Consider the following 17,765-nt stretch of genomic DNA (forward strand, 5'->3'; position numbering starts at 1 on the left):
CTCAGGTCGCACCGCAAAGTTTGAACTTTCCCACAGCAACTCTCAGATTTCGACATAATACTGTCAAGGGATCTCTCTCTCTCTCTCTCTAGTTCCGCTTTTCATTATTGGTGTGCTGTAGGTCTATTAAAACATACCTCCTCGTGCGTAAAACACCAGGCATGCTGCGTCCTGGTACCGAGGAGTGGAAAATGCGCACTGCCAGTTTCATGCTCTTTTGTTGGCCCCATCGTTGCTGTTTGCAACGCAGGTCGATATTGAGCAGGGCTGGTGTTTGAGAGAGAACATCCGGATGGATGAGAGAAAGAGCGTCCTTCAGAAGTCCGGCATGCATTAAGCAGTGAGATCATTGTGTTGGTTATAAATATCTCCCGTGTGTGCCAGGCCAGCCGAACAACTCCAGCATGCAGCTACAACACCAACGTAGTCTCAGAGCATTTGGTATTATTCTGTATGTAAATCCGGGACAGTCCATTTAGTACATCTTTTAAATTTCGTATGTTATGTATGCATTTGTGGATGTCCATCATCTATTTCGTACAAAATGTTATAAATTACAATTCGTACAATATGTTACGATTTTTTAAAAGTATGTACAATATCCTACGAATTTGCTAAACATATGGCAGGTTACAAATACCAATTTGTTGTGACTACTCTTAGCTAGGTGGCTAATGCTAATGTTAGCAAGCTCTATGGGTTAGGGTTATGGATTAAGATTATGATTAAAGGTTTAGGTTTAAATCTAAATGGGTTAAAGTTAGGGTTATGGGACGGGTTAGCTTACATGCTAAGTAGTTGCAAAGTAGCTAAAAAGTAGCAAAGTTGCTCATTAGCTAAAATTGTCCCTAATGGGATTCGATCACACAACCTTTGGGTTGCAAGACGTTCGCGTAACACTTAGATTCATCCACCCCGAATCAACCACCCTCCATTCATTTTTACCTTATTAAGGTACAACTTTTTTGTTGTCTTATGTAACCATACCATACGTAACATATCATACTAATTTGATTGTCCCGGATTTACCTTTACTATGTTACATCTGGTCTATGAGACCAGGCTGACAATATATACAACGCCTCGCTGCACGAGCTCTGCTGGAAGTGGATGTGTGCTGTGTGCGCACGGTTCCTCGTGCACTGGCACAGCACACCAGAGAGCGCAAGAACCACAACAACAAAATGCCAGAAGGAGAAGAAGTGGCCTAGCAGAGCCAGAGAACAGACAGAGTTTTATTTTTTGTTGTTTTTGGAAGAATGAATGTTCCTCTCTCTCTTTTTATCTTCGCTCTGCTGCAGTTGATTTGCGCAGCTGTGGTCGCCGTCTCCGCCGTAGTAATCACTGGATCGGTTAAATACGTCTCCTTGGAGGACCAACTTCTGGAAGAGGGTACTATCAGTGGTTCAGGACGCAGGACATGCAGGCTGTACTGTCGGGTTGGCATTGGTTTCCATCTCCAGATCCACACCGACGGAAGAGTTAACGGCAGTCATGAACCTAATCAGTTGAGTAAGTTATTATTATTAAACCAATCTGCTATGGCCAGGCCTCTCAAGTGGATATTAATGTTAATTATCCATAAGCTCGTGCTGAAATGGAAGACTATTGCTTACTGATTACATTGCTAAGGTTTCCAACATTAAATTATTATACATTATTGCATGAAGTTGTCTCTGAACTATAATGTTTAGACTATTACTATGTATCCTGAAAAAAGGTGTCCAATCATATTTCCATGAGCCATTTCGACTTTAATTGTAGTATATTTAAGCAATAAGGCACGAGGAGGTGTTGTATATGGCCAATATCCCACAGCTCAGGGCTGTTAAGCACGACGCAACGTGGAGTGCCTGGGTACAGTCCTTAGCCGTGGTATATTGGCCATATACCACAAACCCCCCAGAGATGCCTTAGTGCTACAATAAACTGGTTACCAACGCAATTCGAGCAGTAAAAATAAACGTTTTGTCATACCTGTGGTATACAGTCTGATATACCACGGGCTGTCAGCCAATCAGCATTCAGGGCTTGACCCACCCAGTTTATAATTACTTATGTATAACCATGACCTGTTTTAGGAATAAGAAGTCACTGTGGAAGGATTGTGTTACGTCAAGCTTAAATAAATATACTAAATAATACATACATCATTTATTTATAGGGTTCTGATTCGTAGCATATCTAGCTACACATATAATATATATCTAGCTACACACGTCAGTCACAGTCAGCGATAGTAGCCCTGCCATTCCTACACCTATCCTTAGCCTCGGGTTACCGGTTACCCTCAGGAGCTGTTGACTGGAGTATGGACTGGGCCTGTATTACAGAAAGTGTCCCAGAGAAGTAGTTCTGATCTAGAATCACTTTGACTTTCAGATCACAATGAATGCAATTGTATAAACGGGGGAGACCTGCTCCTAGATCAGCACTCTGACTCCGTAACACTTTGTGGATTACGGGCTCCGGCCATCTGTCTGAAATGCCTTGTATGTGACTCTTTGGGACATTGACAGGTCTGTGTTGTGTAACAGGTGTAGCAGAAGAGACCAGGATGTTTTGGATTGGACTTCGTTCGGTATGATTGTCATCACAACGATGTGCAACATGGTTGGATGGTTGTCATTGGCTCTGTGTGTTACAACGTTGGGGACATACTAGTTTCCTTATTCTAGTTTCCTCAGTCTAAAAGTGTTTTTGAATTCATGTTTTTTAATTTTTTTTATAATAATAATAAAACATTGTTAATGCCAAAAAGTTGATCAAATAATGTTACTCTGGATGATGACAATGATGTACAGACTCTTGTAATTGTATATATTACTCAGATATAATAATACGATCTGGTATAGGCCAACTATTATATACTATTTTTACAAGACCATTTCAAAGAGGACAAGTCACCTATAGTAATTCTATAGTAACAGTGTTATTACTATATTGATGTAATAACTGGTACTGGAGAAGAAATGTGTTATTACAGTCAACAAATCAAAAGTGTAATATACATGGTGTGTCTCTAGCCTACATGTGTTATTACTAAATATTTGACCTTTAGTAACTTTCAACCCCAGACATCGACTAACTACAGTGTTTATTGAACATACTGTAAATCTTCTCTTTCTCTGTTTTATTTCAGTCTGCTTAGGCCTTTTCAAATTACATAGTTGTTTTTAAAATTACTGTCTGGTCATCTGAATCTTTTCAGTGGTCATTTTAAAAAGGTCTTAATTTCTCTCCATTTAAACTTAAATAAAATAACGTATAATAATGCCTCATAACCCCCAAAATATAAGGATACATATTGCTGGCCCTGTGCTTCAGCTACCAAAACAAGTGGTTATTACTATAGGTTTAATGTGTCTGCTGGTCTATCAGAGACGACAGCGAGATGGGGAGTTACTTGACCTGACAATCAAGTGTCATATTATCATCATTCATTGGATATTGATATTGATTTGTAAGTGTTATTACTATGATTAGTGTAATTACTGTTTACTCAACTTTGATGGAAGGATACTGAAGTGGCTAGCAATTGATTTCTGTTTCTCCAGTGTATATTCCAGCAACTCAGTAACACATACAATGGTACTGCAGTGGTATTACTATAGTGTAATTACTGGTACTACAGTGTTATTACTATAGTGTAATTACTGGTACTACAGTGTTATTACTATAGTGTAATTACTGGTACTACAGTGTTATTACTATAGTGTAATTACTGGTACTACAGTGTTATTACTATAGTGTAATTACTGTTACTACAGTGTTATTACTATAGTGTAATTACTGGTACTACAGTGTTATTACTATAGTGTAATTACTGGTACTACAGTGTTATTACTATAGTGTAATTACTGGTACTACAGTGTTATTACTATAGTGTAATTACTGTGTACTACAGTGTTATTACTATAGTGTAATTACTGGTACTACAGTGTTATTACTATAGTGTAATTACTGGTACTACAGTGTTATTACTATAGTGTAATTACTGGTACTACAGTGGTATTACTATAGTGTAATTACTGGTACTACAGTGGTATTACTATAGTGTAATTACTGGTACTACAGTGGTATTACTATAGTGTAATTACTGGTACTACAGTGGTATTACTATAGTGTAATTACTGGTACTACAGTGGTATTACTATAGTGTAATTACTGTTACTGCAGTGTTATTACTATAGTGTAATTACTGGTACTACAGTGTTATTACTATAGTATAATTAATGTGACTACAGTGGTATTACTGTAGTGTAATTACTGGTACTACATTATTATTACTATAGTGTAATTACTGGTACTACATTATTATTACTATAGTGTAATTACTGGTACTACAGTGTTATTACTATAGTGTAATTACTGGTACTGCAGTGTTATTACTATAGTGTAATTACTGGTACTACAGTGTTATTACTATAGTGTAATTACTGGTACTACAGTGTTATTACTATAGTGTAATTACTGTTACTACAGTGTTATTACTATAGTGTAATTACTGGTACTACAGTGGTATTACTATAGTGTAATTACTGGTACTACAGTGTTATTACTATAGTGTAATTACTGGTACTAAACAGGTATAAGATCAACTTAATGGAAAGTGTTACTGAGATTCGAGTTGTGATTACTAAGAACATGAGGTTGCTGTTACATCCGTGTTAAAGTGCGGCTGTAGTTACCGAGGTAACGTCAGGGTAGTAACGTGGCTGTAGTTACCGAGGTAACGTCAGGGTAGTAAGGTGGCTGTAGTTACTGAGGTAACGTCAGGGTAGTAAGGTGGCTGTAGTCACTGAGGTAACGTCAGGGTAGTAAGGTGGCTGTAGTTACCGAGGTAACGTCAGGGTAGTAAGGTGGCTGTAGTTACCGAGGTAACGTCAGGGTAGTAAGGTGGCTGTAGTTACCGAGGTAACGTCAGGGTAGTAAGGTGGCTGTAGTTACTGAGATAACGTCAGGGTAGTAAGGTGGCTGTAGTTACACACACACACACACACACACACACACACACACACACACACACACACACACACACACACACACACACACACACACACACACACACACACACACACACACACACACACACACACACACACACACACACACACACACACACAACTCGTCCTTAGTAAAAAAAACAATGTCCTGAGCAAATGTCAAAATTGGCTTCATACCAAAATATCATACGACAGACCACGCATACACCCTGCATACACCCTGCACACCCTGCATACACCCTGCACACCCTGCACACCCTGCACACCCTGCATACACCCTGCATACACCCTGCACACCCTGCATACACCCTGCACACCCTGCATACACCCTGCATACACCCTGCATACACCCTGCACACCCTGCATACACCCTGCATACACCCTGCATACACCCTGCATACACCCTGCACACCCTGCACACCCTGCATACACCCTGCATACACCCTGCATACACCCTGCACACCCTGCATACACCCTGCACACCCTGCATACACCCTGCACACCCTGCATACACCCTGCATACACCCTGCATACACCCTGCACACCCTGCATACACCCTGCAGATACACCCTGCACACCCTGCATACCACCTGCATACACCCTGCACACCCTGCATACACCCTGCACAACCTTATTGACAAACAAACAAACAAAAACAAAGTCTTCTCATGGTTTGTTATCTTTTGACTCACTTTAGAATGAGGATCTGCTATACATTACAAATCGATGGAAAGCAATGTTGGGTGGGGGGTTAAAATGGTCAATAAACGCACAGATTATTTTCCTCGTGACCGTGGGGTGAGACAGGGATTCAAGCTTGAGACCCTCGTCAAAACATACACAGTGTTGAAACCATCAGGAACTCTTTCCATGACATAGACTGACCAGGTGAAAGCTATGATCCCTTATTGATGTTACCTGGTAAATCCACTTCAATCAGTGTAGATGAAAGGGGAGGAGTCAGGTTAAAGGAGAATACTTAAGTCTTGAGACAGTTGAGACATTGATAGTGTGTGTGTGCCGTTCAGACGGTGAACGGGCAAGACAAAGGATGTAAGTGCCTTTGAACGGGGTGTGGTAGTAGGTGCCAGGCCGCACCGGTTTGTGTCAAGAACTGCAACGCTGCTGGGTTTTTCACCCTCGACAGTTTCCTGTGCGTATCAAGAATGGTCCACCACCCAAAGGACATCCAGCCAACTCGACACAGCTGTGGGAAGCATTGGAGTCAACATGGGACCCGTATCCCTGTGGAACGCTTTCAACACAGGATCGCTGTGGAACGCGTTTGGACACCTTGTAGACTCCACGTCCCGATGAATTGAGCCTGTTCTGAGAGCAAAAGGTGCAACTCAATAGTATCAAAGTGTTCTTAATGTTTTGTACACTCAATGAATTGGCTAGGAACAGTCTGCATCTTTATGATGTAATGTTTACTGTACATTTATTACAAATGTATTTTTTGTTGATGTTATTTTTTGTTTCTTCTCACTTTTGTTTATTGTTTATTTCCCTTTATCAATGTAAACACATGTTTCCTTTGGTTTGTCAATGTAAACATGTTTCCCTTGCCAAATAGCCCCTTTGAATTGAATTGAGAGAGAAGAGAGAGAGAGAGGAGAGAGAGAGAGAGAGAGAGAGAGAGAGAGAGAGAGAGAGAGAGAGAGAGAGAGAGAGAGAGAGAGAGACACAGAGAGAGAGAGAGAGAGAGACAGAGAGAGAGAGAGAGAGAGAGAGAGAGAAGAGAGAGAGAGAGAGAGAGAGAGAGAGAGAGAGAGAGAGAGAGAGAGAGAACAAGAGAAATAAAGAGAGAAAAAGAGAGACACAGAAAAAAGAAACAAAGAGAGGAACCCTAGAAATATGTTTCCCAAAAAGCCCCTTTGAATTGAATTTTGAGAGAGAGAGAGAGAGAGAGATCAAGAGAAAGAAAGAGAGAGAGAGAGAGAGAGAGAGAGAGAGAGAGAGAGCATGTGAATGAGACAGAGAACAAGAGAGAGAGAGAGAGAGAGAGAGAGAGAGAGAGAGAGAGAGAGAGAGCATGTGAAAGAGACAGAGAACAAGAGAGAGAGAGAGAGAGAGAGAGAGAGAGAGACAGACAGAAAGAGACAAAGAGAATAACCCTAGAAATAGTACATATATATAGTATATACTGACGTATTGTTGTGATGATGTGTCTGACTCTGTTCTCAGGTGTCCTGGAGCTCTTTGCGGTTTCTCAGGGGGTCATCGGTATCCGAGGAGTCTACAGCAACAGATTTTTAGCCATGAACAAGAGAGGAAGGCTACATGCTATCGTAAGTATCCTATTTATTACATAGTGCACAACTTTTTCCCAGGACCCATAGGGTGCCATTTTGGATTCCATTTTGGGCTGCCATTTTGAGAAGAGACTCGCAGAAACTCCATTGTTTCTTGTCCTGAAATGAATTTGGCCTGAACACTAAAAGAGATGAAAGCCATAGTCACATCTGTTTGTTCTGTGTTGCCACAATGGGACCAGGCTTGAAAGTCATGGCACTGACAACAAATGTGAACCATCTTGAGAATTGCAGATTTATTTTCTTTTTAATTCAACTATGAATGACTAAATCTGTACCCAGCAGTCAGTCAGCTAGCCAGCCAGCCAGGCGGGCAGCTACACTGCTCCAGCCAGCCAGTAAGCAAGCAACCTCTGCGGACAGACAAATAAATTGCTACTTTGTAAGCAGGCCTGCCAAACAGCCAGCCAGTCAGCCAGACGCCCAAGCAGAAAGCCACACTGCTAGATTGTAAGCAGGCCAGACAAATAGCCAGCTAGATAGTCAGCCACCCAGGCAGAAAGCCACACTGCTACTTTGTAAGAAGGCCAGCCAGCCAGCCAGCCACTCAGGCAGAAAGCCACACTGCTACTTTGTAAGAAGGCCAGCCAAGCAGTCAGCCAGCCAGCCACCCAGGCAGAAAGCCACACTGCTACTTTGTAAGAAGGCCAGCCAGCCAGCCAGCCACCCAGGCAGAAAGCCACACTGCTACTTTGTAAGAAGGCCAGCCAGCCAGCCAGCCACCCAGGCAGAAAGCCACACTGCTACTTTATAAGCAGGCCAGCCAGTCATCTAGCTCTGCTGACAGTCATCTGTAGGGAGCCTGGCCTGACCGGGTAGATAGCCTCACTGTTAGCATGTGTTAATGGGCAGTCCAGATAGTCCGGTCTAGGAAGGCTGATCATATATATATAGATAGAGAGAAAGACAGACAGCGAGAGAGAGAGAGAGAGAGAGAGAGAGACAGAGAGACAGAGAGAGAGAGAGAGACAGAGAGAGAGAGAGAGAGAGAGAGAGAGAGAGAGAGAGAGAGAGACTTCACAAAATGGGACAAACACCAAATTGAGACTCTGCAGAGAATTCTGCAAAAATATCCTCCGTGTACAACGTAAAACACCAAATAATGCATGCAGAGCAGAATTAGGCCGATACCCACTAATTATCAAAATCCAGAAAAGAGCCATTAAATTCTACAACCACCTAAAAGGAAGCGATTCACAAACCTTCCATTACAAAGCCATCACAAACAGAGAGATGAACCTGGAGAAGAGTCCCCTAAGCAAACTGGTCCTGGGGCTCTGTTCACAAACACAAACACACCCTACAGAGCCCCAGGACAACAGCACAATTAGACCCAACCAAATCATGAGAAAACAAAAAGATAATTACTTAACACATTGGAAAGAATTAACAAAAAAACAGAGCAAACTAGAATACTAGCCCTACACAGAGAGTACACAGCAGAATACCTGACCACTGTAACTGACCCAAAATTAAGGAAAGCTTTGACTATGTACAGACTCAGTGAGCATAGCCTTGCTATTGATAAAGGCCGCCGTAGGCAGACATGGCTCTCAAGAGAAGACAGGCTATGTGCTCACTGCCCACAAAATGAGGTGGAAACTGAGCTGCACTTCCTAACCTCCTGCCCAATGTATGACCATATTAGAGAGACATATTTCCCCAGATCACACAGATCCACAAAGAAGAAAACAAATCCAATTTTGAAAAAATCCCATATCTACTGGGTGAAATTCCACAGTGTGCCATCACAGCAGCAAGATTTGTGACCTGTTGCCACGAGAAAAGCAACCAGTGAAGAACAAACACCATTGTAAATACAACCCATATTTATGCTTATTTATTTTATCTTGTGTCCTTTAATTATTTGTAATTGTGTATATATATATATATATATATATATATATATATAATATGACATTTGTAATGTCTTTAGAAACAAGTTAAGTTTTTCACTTTATATATTCACTTTGTATGTTGACTTGCTTTGGCAATGTTAACACATGTTTCCCATGCCAATAAAGCCCAGAATTGAATTGAATTGAGAGACAGAGACAGAGAAAGACAGAGAGAAACAGAGAGAGAGAGAGAGAGAGACAAAGCGTGTGAATGAGACAGACAGAGACAGCGAGAGAGCGAGACAAAGACAGAGAAAAACAGAGAGAAACAGAGAGAGACAGAAACTGAGAGGAACTGAGAGAGACAGAGAAAGAGAGAGAGAGAAACAAAGCGCGTGAATGAGACAGACAGAGAGAGCGAGAGAGAGATAGGTAGAGCAAGAGAGGGAGAGAGAGAGAAACAAATGATACATGTGAAGTAGAGTCCTATAAGCCTCTGCAGACACAGTGGACAATTATAGTCCAGCTGTATAGGATCCATCAGTGTAGAATTAGCCTGGATTCTCCTTGCTGGCTCGCCACACACACACACGCACACACACACACACACACACACACCACACCACACACCACACACACACACACACCAATACTAATTCTCCGCCAGACCAGACAGATGAACCCCCGACCAGACAGACGAGCCCCCGACCAGACAGACGAGCCTCCCCCAGACGAGACCAGACAGACGAGCCCCCGACCAGACAGACGAGCCCCGACCAGACAGATGAGTCCCCCGACCAGCCAGACGAGCCCCCCGACCAGACAGACGAGCCTCCCGACAGAGACAGACGAGCCCCCCCAACCAGACAGACAGACGAGCCCTCAGACCACAGACAGTTGAGCCCCCCACCAAAGAGACGAGCCCCCGACCACAGACAGACAAGTCCCCCGACCAGACAGACGAGCACCCCGACCAGACAGACGAGCCCCCGACCAGACAGAGCCCCCAGACCAGAGAGCCCCCAGACCAGACAGACGAGCCCCCAGACCAGACAGACGAGCCCCCAGACCAGACAGACGAGCCCCCAGACCAGACAGACAGAGAACCCCAGACCAGACAGACAGACCAGACAGCGAAGAGCCCCCCTGACCACAGACAGACCAGAGCCCCAGACCACAAGACAGAAGAGCCCCCAGACCAGACAGACGAGCACCCAGACCCCAGACCAAAGACAGACGAGTTCCCCCCCAGACCAGACAGACGAGCCCCCAGACCAGACAGACGAGCCCCCAGACCAGACAGACGAGCAGAAGAGCCCCAGACCACAAGACAGAAGAGCCCCCAGACCAGACAGACGAGCCCCCAGACCAAAGACAGACGAGTCCCCCGACCAGACAGACGAGCCCCCCCAACCAGACAGACAAGCCCCCAGACCAGACAGACGAGCCCCCAGACCAGACAGAGAGAACCCCGACCACAGACAGACGAGCTCCCTGACCACAGACAGACGAGCCCCCAGACCACAAACAGAAGAGCCCCCAGACCAGACAGACGAGCCCCCAGACCAGACAGACGAGCCCCCAGAACACAGCACAGTGTGTCTCGTCTGTCTGTGGTCTGGGGGCTCGTGTTCCACACACTGTCTTTATGCTGTAATCAGTCTGTCATATTTAATATTCAGATGTTTTCACAGTGGCAGTTTATTGTCTGGAGTAATGGGCAAGTAGACAGATGTGTATTAAACTGTTTTATCTACCCAGCCAGCCACGACAAACAACGTATCTTCTAAGGTCAAAGGGTCACCTGGATTTATTGAGCAACCGATGGAGGGAGGGAGGGAGGGAGGGAGGGAGGGATGGAGGGGGGAGGGATGGAGGGAGGGAGGGATGGAGGGAGGGAGGGATGACGGGGGGGATGGAGGGAGGGAGGGGAGGGACGGCGGGGGAGGGAGGGAGGACGGGGGGAGGGAGGAGGGAGGGACTGACGGAGGGAGGGAGGGAGGGGGGAGGGGGGAGGGAGGGAGGGAGGAGGGGAGGGAGGGGGGAGGGAGGGAGGGAGGGAGGGACGGCGGGGAGGGATGGAGGGAGGGGGAGGGAGGGAGGGAGGGAGGGAGGAGGGAGGGGGAGGGAGGGGGGAGGGAGGGACGGGAGGGAGGGAGGGAGGGAGGGAGGGGGAGGGAGGGGGAGGGAGGGATGGGGGAGGGAGGGAGAGGCTAGGTTTACTGAGGGATGGAGTTGGTGAGGGAGAGATCATAAATCTAGAGGGAGGGAGGGAGCTCTGCTTAACCATACAGGTTATTATATCTAGTGGGAGGAGGGAGGGAGCTCTGGGATCTGGGAGGGAGGGAGGGAGGGAGGGAGGGAGGGAGCTCTGGGAGGGAGGGAGGGAGGGAGGGAGAGAATTAAATAAGTAACCTAGTAAACATTATACATTGTTTACTGATCTATCTTGGTACTGAAGAGTTGGTGAGGCGGTAGAGATCATAAATCTAGCTATGCCACATCCTGGAGCTCTGTCAGGTTATTAACCATACAGGTTATTATATCTAGTGGGAGCTCTGTCTAACCATACAGGTTATTATATCTGGTGGGAGCTCTGTCTAACCATACAGGTTATTATATCTAGTGGGAGCTCTGTCTAACCATACAGGTTATTATATCTGATGGGAGCTCTGTCTAACCATACAGGTTATTATATCTAGTGGGAGCTCTGTCTAACCATACAGGTTATTATATCTGGTGGGAGCTCTGTCTAACCATACAGGTTATTATATCTAGTGGGAGCTCTGTCTAACCATACAGGTTATTATATCTAGTGGGAGCTCTGTCTAACCATACAGGTTATTATATCTAGTGGGAGCTCTGTCTAACCATACAGGTTATTATATCTGGTGGGAGCTCTGTCTAACCATACAGGTTATTATATCTAGTGGGAGCTCTGTCTAACCATACAGGTTATTATATCTGATGGGAGCTCTGTCTAACCATACAGGTTATTATATCTACTGGGAGCTCTGTCTAACCATACAGGTTATTATATCTGATGGGAGCTCTGTCTAACCATACAGGTTATTATATCTACTGGGAGCTCTGTCTAACCATACAGGTTATTATATCTGGTGGGAGCTCTGTCTAACCATACAGGTTATTATATCTAGTGGGAGCTCTGTCTAACCATACAGGTTATTATATCTGAGTGGGAGCTCTGTCTAACCATACAGGTTATTATATCTAGTGGGAGCTCTGTCTAACCATACAGGTTATTATATCTGGTGGGAGCTCTGTCTAACCATACAGGTTATTATATCTGGTGGGAGCTCTGTCTAACCATACAGGTTATTACATCTACTGGGAGCTCTGTCTAACCATACAGGTTATTATATCTAGTGGGAGCTCTGTCTAGTGGGAGCTCTGTCCATACAGGTTATTATATCTAGTGGGAGCTCTGTCTAACCATACAGGTTATTATATCTAGTGGGAGCTCTGTCTAACCATACAGGTTATTATATCTGGTGGGAGCTCTGTCTAACCTTACAGGTTATTATATCGCTTGTGAGAATCCTTGGGTACTACATGTTGCCGTTTCCCACCAAAGGTATTTTTATTTTTAGTTAGGAATGTCTTGGATCAGAAATGTCAAATCAAATGCTTCGTTTGTTTGAAACACTGTGCAGACGTTTCATAAAGCATACAGAGGAAATGAACATTAAACTAGGGTTAATAGAGCTCTCATCTCCTAAAGGAAGTCCCAGCTCAGATGGAGTAGGGTAGGATTGAGTATAGAGATGGATCATAGAGCAGGGGGATATGTGTACGGTAATACTGTATGTGCTGGCAGGGTGCTTGTTAATGTTGAAGATTCTTTTTCACATTGGGGAAATTGAGACATTCATTTTGTGTAACATTTGTGTTATTGTTGTGTAATCGTTGTGTAACCGTTGTGTAATCGTTTAGATCTCTGTAACATTATGTTTGTTTGTGTAATCGTTGTGTAATCGTTGTGTAACCGCTGTGTAATCGTTGTGTAACCGCTGTGTAACCGCTGTGTAATCGTTGTGTAATCATTGTGTAACCGTTGTGTAACCGTTGTGTAACCGCTGTGTAATCGTTGTGTAACTGCTGTGTAACCGTTGTGTAATCGTTGTGTAACCGCTGTGTAATCGTTGTGTAACCGCTGTGTAATCGTTGTGTAACCGCTGTGTAATCATTGTGTAACCGCTGTGTAATCATTGTGTAATCATTGTGTAACCGCTGTGTAATCATTGTGTAACCGCTGTGTAATCGTTGTGTAACCGCTGTGTAATCATTGTGTAACCGCTGTGTAATCGTTGTGTAACCGCTGTGTAATCATTGTGTAACCGCTGTGTAACCGCTGTGTAACCGCTGTGTAATCGCTGTGTAATCGTTGTGTAACCGCTGTGTAATCGTTGTGTAACCGCTGTGTAATCATTGTGTAACCGCTGTGTAATCGTTGTGTAACCGCTGTGTAATCATTGTGTAACCGCTGTGTAATCGTTGTGTAACCGCTGTGTAATCATTGTGTAACCGCTGTGTAACCGCTATGTAATGTAACCGCTGTGTAATCGCTGTGTAAACGCTGTGTAATCGTTGTGTAACTGTTGTGTAATCGTTTAGATCTCTGTAACATTATATTTGTTTGTGTAATCGTTGTGTAACCGTTGTGTAACCGCTGTGTAACCGTTGTGTAACCGTTGTGTAACCGTTTAGATCTCTGTAACATTATATTTGTTTGTGTAATCGTTGTGTAACCGCTGTGTAACCGCTGTGTAACCGCTGTGTAACCGTTGTGTAACCGCTGTGTAACCGTTGTGTAACCGCTGTGTAACCGCTGTGTAACCGTTGTGTAATCATTGTGTAACCGCTGTGTAACCGTTGTGTAACCGCTGTGTAACCGCTGTGTAACCGTTGTGTAACCGTTGTGTAATTGTTGTGTAATTGCTGTGTAACCGCTGTGTAACCGCTGTGTAACCGTTGTGTAACCGCTGTGTAACCGCTGTGTAACCGTTGTGTAACCGCTGTGTAACCGTTGTGTAACCGTTGTGTAACTGTTGTGTAATCGTTGTGTAATCGTTGTGTAACCGTTGTGTAACCGCTGTGTAACCGCTGTGTAACTGCTGTGTAACCGCTGTGTAACCGTTGTGTAACCGCTGTGTAACCGTTGTGTAATTGTTGTGTAATCGTTGTGTAACCGCTGTGTAACCGTTGTGTAACCGCTGTGTAACCGCTGTGTAACCGTTGCTGTGTAATTGTTGTGTAATCGTTGTGTAATCGTTGTGTAACCGCTGTGTAACCGCTGTGTAACCGCTGTGTAACCGCTGTGTAACCGTTGTGTAACCGCTGTGTAACCGCTGTGTAACCGCTGTGTAACCGCTGTGTAACCGTTGTGTAACTGCTGTGTAACCGTTGTGTAACCGTTGTGTAACCGCTGTGTAACCGTTGTGTAACCGCTGTGTAACCGCTGTGTAATCGTTGTGTAACTGCTGTGTAACCGTTGTGTAACCGCTGTGTAATCGTTGTGTAACCGCTGTGTAACCGTTGTGTAACCGTTGTGTAACCGCTGTGTAACCGTTGTGTAGATCTCTGTAACATTATGTTTGTTTGTGTTTTCCAGGAGCGATTCACGGACGACTGTAGGTTCTGGGAGCGTTTCCAGGAGAGCAGTTACAACACGTACGCCTCAGTGTTGCACCGGAACCACCGGACGGGACGGGACTGGTACGTGGCCCTGAACAAGAGAGGAAAATCCAAGATGGGCTCCAGCCCCAGGGTCAAATCCCAGCACGTGTCCACGCACTTCCTCCCCAGGCTCAATGTGCACAACCTGCAGAGCGTTCGTGGTTTCACCATCACCGATAGGAGCAAAGAGAGGAGGAAAAACCAGCCGCCCTCACAACCATACGGGGATGTTAATGCAGAGACAGGGAAGAGGGTGCAGACTGTCAAGTACTGGCCCAAGTTTCGGTTTGGATAGACTACGAAGTGATGAGGGAGGAAGTAATACACACTGTATGTGCGTTATATGGATTGACAGGATGGATTACTGGCCAACATAAACATGGACATGACACCTGTTGCCCTCAACAACAACAACAACAATCACTGAACTTTTACTTTCTGTTATTTCAAAGCATTCCAGATGTCATAAAATAGTGATTTAAAAAACCAAAGGGCTGTAACATGCAGTCATTAAGCTTTGTGATTGTACAGCTATGATGGTTACAATGGTTGTATGTTTACAACTGCTTCCGAAGGTGGTCCCCTTCGGGCCAATTAAAAACACAATATGCGATAACTAGTTCATATATAGTTAGAACCACAACGTGCGATAACTAGTTCATATATAGTTAGAAACACAACGTGAGGTACATTACATTATCAAAAGACGCCTGCTCATCGAACATCTCATTCCAAAATCATGGGCATTAATATGGAGTTGGTCCCCCCCTTTGCTGCTATAACTGGGAAGGCTTTCCACTAGATGTAGGAACATTGCTGCTATAACAGCCTCCACTCTTCTGGGAAGGCTTTCCACTAGATGTAGGAACATTGCTGCTATAACAGCCTCCACTCTTCTGGGAAGGCTTTCCACTAGATGTTGGAACATTGCTGCTATAACAGCATCCACTCTTCTGGGAAGACTTTCCACTAGATGTTGGAACATTGTTGCAGAGACTTGCTTCCGTTCAGCCATAAGAGCATTAGTGAGTTCAGGCACTGATGTTGGGCGATTAGGCCTGGCTCGCAGTCGGCGTTCCAATTCATCCCAAAGGTTTTCGATGGGGTTGAGGTCAGGGCTCTGTGCAGGCCAGTCAAGTTCTTCCACACCAATCTCGACAAACCATTTCTGTATGGACCTCGCTTTGGGTATGGGGTCATTGTCATGCTGAAACAGGAAAGGACCTTTCCCCAAACTGTTGCCACAAAGTTGGAAACACAGAATCGTCTAGAATGTCATTGTATGTTGTAACGTTAAGATCTCCCTTCACTGAAACTAAGGGGCCTGAACCATGAAAAACACCCTCAGACCATAATTCCTCTTCCACCAAACTTTACAGTTGGCACTATGCATTGGGGCAGGTAGCGTTCTCCTGGCATTCGCCAAACCCAGATTCGTCCAGATGGTGAAATGTGATTCATCACTCCAGAGAACGTGTTCCAATGGCGGCGAGCTTTACACCACTCCAGCCGACACTTGGCATTGCGCATAGTGATCTTAGGCTTGTGTGCGGCTGCTCAGGTATGGAAACCCATTTCATGAAGCTCCTGATGAACAGTTAGTGTGCCAAAGTTTCTTCCAGAGGCCGTTTGGAAGTTGGTAGTGAGTGTTGCAACCGAGGACAGACTATTTTTACGTGCTTCAGTACTTAGTTGTCCCGTTCTGTGAGCTTGTGTGGCCTACCACTTCGCGGCTGAGCCGTTGTTGCTCCTAGACATTTCCACTTCACGATAATAGCGCCTACAGTTGACTGGGGGCAGCTCTAGCAGGGCAGAAATTTGACAAACTGGCTCGTTGGAAAGGTGGCATCCTAAGACTGTGCCACGTTGGAAATCACTGAGCTCTTCTACTGCCAATGTTTGTCTATGGATATTGCATGGTGTTGTGCTCGATTGTACACAACCTGTCAACAACTGGTGTGGCTGAAATAGCCAAATCAACTAATGTGAAGGGGTGTCCACATACTTTTGTATATATAATGTAACTAGTTCACATGGTGAGGAACACAAAGTTGATCTTTAAAAGCTGGAGGGGGATCAAGCAGTAAACTGTCCATCACAACTATCCTAGATTATAGCAGCCGGCTGTCACTAGAGAACAATCCCCTACCATGACCCTTTGGCCTGGAGGATATTCCCAAGAGGACCGTTTCATGGGGATGAAGATGCCTGGATGGACTGACAGGCCGTGGTTTGGAGGAGGCTCAAGCCATAGGTGTATCAGATGGCAGAAAGGCAGACAGTTGGTGTGACCTAGGAGGAAAACACTGCCGAGGAGGAGGAGGAGGAATGCTAGTTGATGATTGGCTGGGTTCAAACCTGGGTCTCCTGTGTGCCATCAAATTGGGTTTCTTTCTTTATACTGAGCTAAAGCCTTGGACCAATGAAACTGAATCTTGTTCTACATCAAATTTCATGAAGAGGTTTAATTTATTTTCATGTGTATTCATAACAAACATAATTACCAGTATTTATTTCTCCCTTACACTGCGTTTTGTTCTTAACTTCAACATTTGTTTGTTATTTTTTATGTTTTACAGTTTGTCTTTACTGGTGTACGAGAGGACTTTGACAATCTTTTTCAGATAAGTCACAAAGATACATTTTTCTGTAGTTTTTTTTATCCATGAAATATAAACAAATAATATGTAATGTGACTAAAGGTTAAGATATTGGTTGCTATGTAATGTGACTAAAGGTTAAGATATTGGTTGCTATGTAAGGTGACTAAAGGTAATTCTATTGGTTGCTATATTTGTATATATACAGTGGGGCAAAAAAGTATTTAGTCAGCCACCAATTGTGCAAGTTCTCCCACTTAAAAAGATGAGAGAGGCCTGTCATTTTCATCATAGGTACACTTCAACTAC

At 44.3% G+C, this 17,765-nt stretch overlaps 1 protein-coding gene across 1 annotated transcript; it reads left to right on the plus strand.

Annotated features, from left to right (window-relative positions):
* The first annotated feature begins 1,125 nt into the window (after positions 1-1,125).
* LOC127907404 (fibroblast growth factor 5-like) lies at positions 1,126-15,625 on the plus strand. Its single transcript, XM_052462658.1, has 3 exons — positions 1,126-1,512; positions 7,194-7,297; positions 14,792-15,625. The coding sequence occupies exons 1-3, from the start codon at positions 1,260-1,262 to the stop codon at positions 15,149-15,151; spliced, it is 717 nt and encodes a 238-aa protein (XP_052318618.1). The 5' UTR covers positions 1,126-1,259; the 3' UTR covers positions 15,152-15,625.
* Positions 15,626-17,765: the final 2,140 nt, after the last annotated feature.

This window comes from Oncorhynchus keta, chromosome 14 (genome assembly GCF_023373465.1).
Source record: "Oncorhynchus keta strain PuntledgeMale-10-30-2019 chromosome 14, Oket_V2, whole genome shotgun sequence".
NCBI classification, from domain to species: domain Eukaryota; kingdom Metazoa; phylum Chordata; class Actinopteri; order Salmoniformes; family Salmonidae; genus Oncorhynchus; species Oncorhynchus keta.

What these genes read in the sequence shown, in the direction of transcription:
- LOC127907404 (XM_052462658.1), top strand. Translation starts at nt 1,260, where the DNA reads ATGAATGTTCCTCTCTCTCTTTTTATCTTCGCTCTGCTGCAGTTGATT. An exon ending in TCATGAACCTAATCAGTTGA is followed by an intron (nt 1,513 to 7,193) that starts GTAAGTTATTAT and finishes CTCTGTTCTCAG; the next exon opens with GTGTCCTGGAGCTCTTTGCG. An exon ending in GAGGAAGGCTACATGCTATC is followed by an intron (nt 7,298 to 14,791) that starts GTAAGTATCCTA and finishes TGTGTTTTCCAG; the next exon opens with GAGCGATTCACGGACGACTG.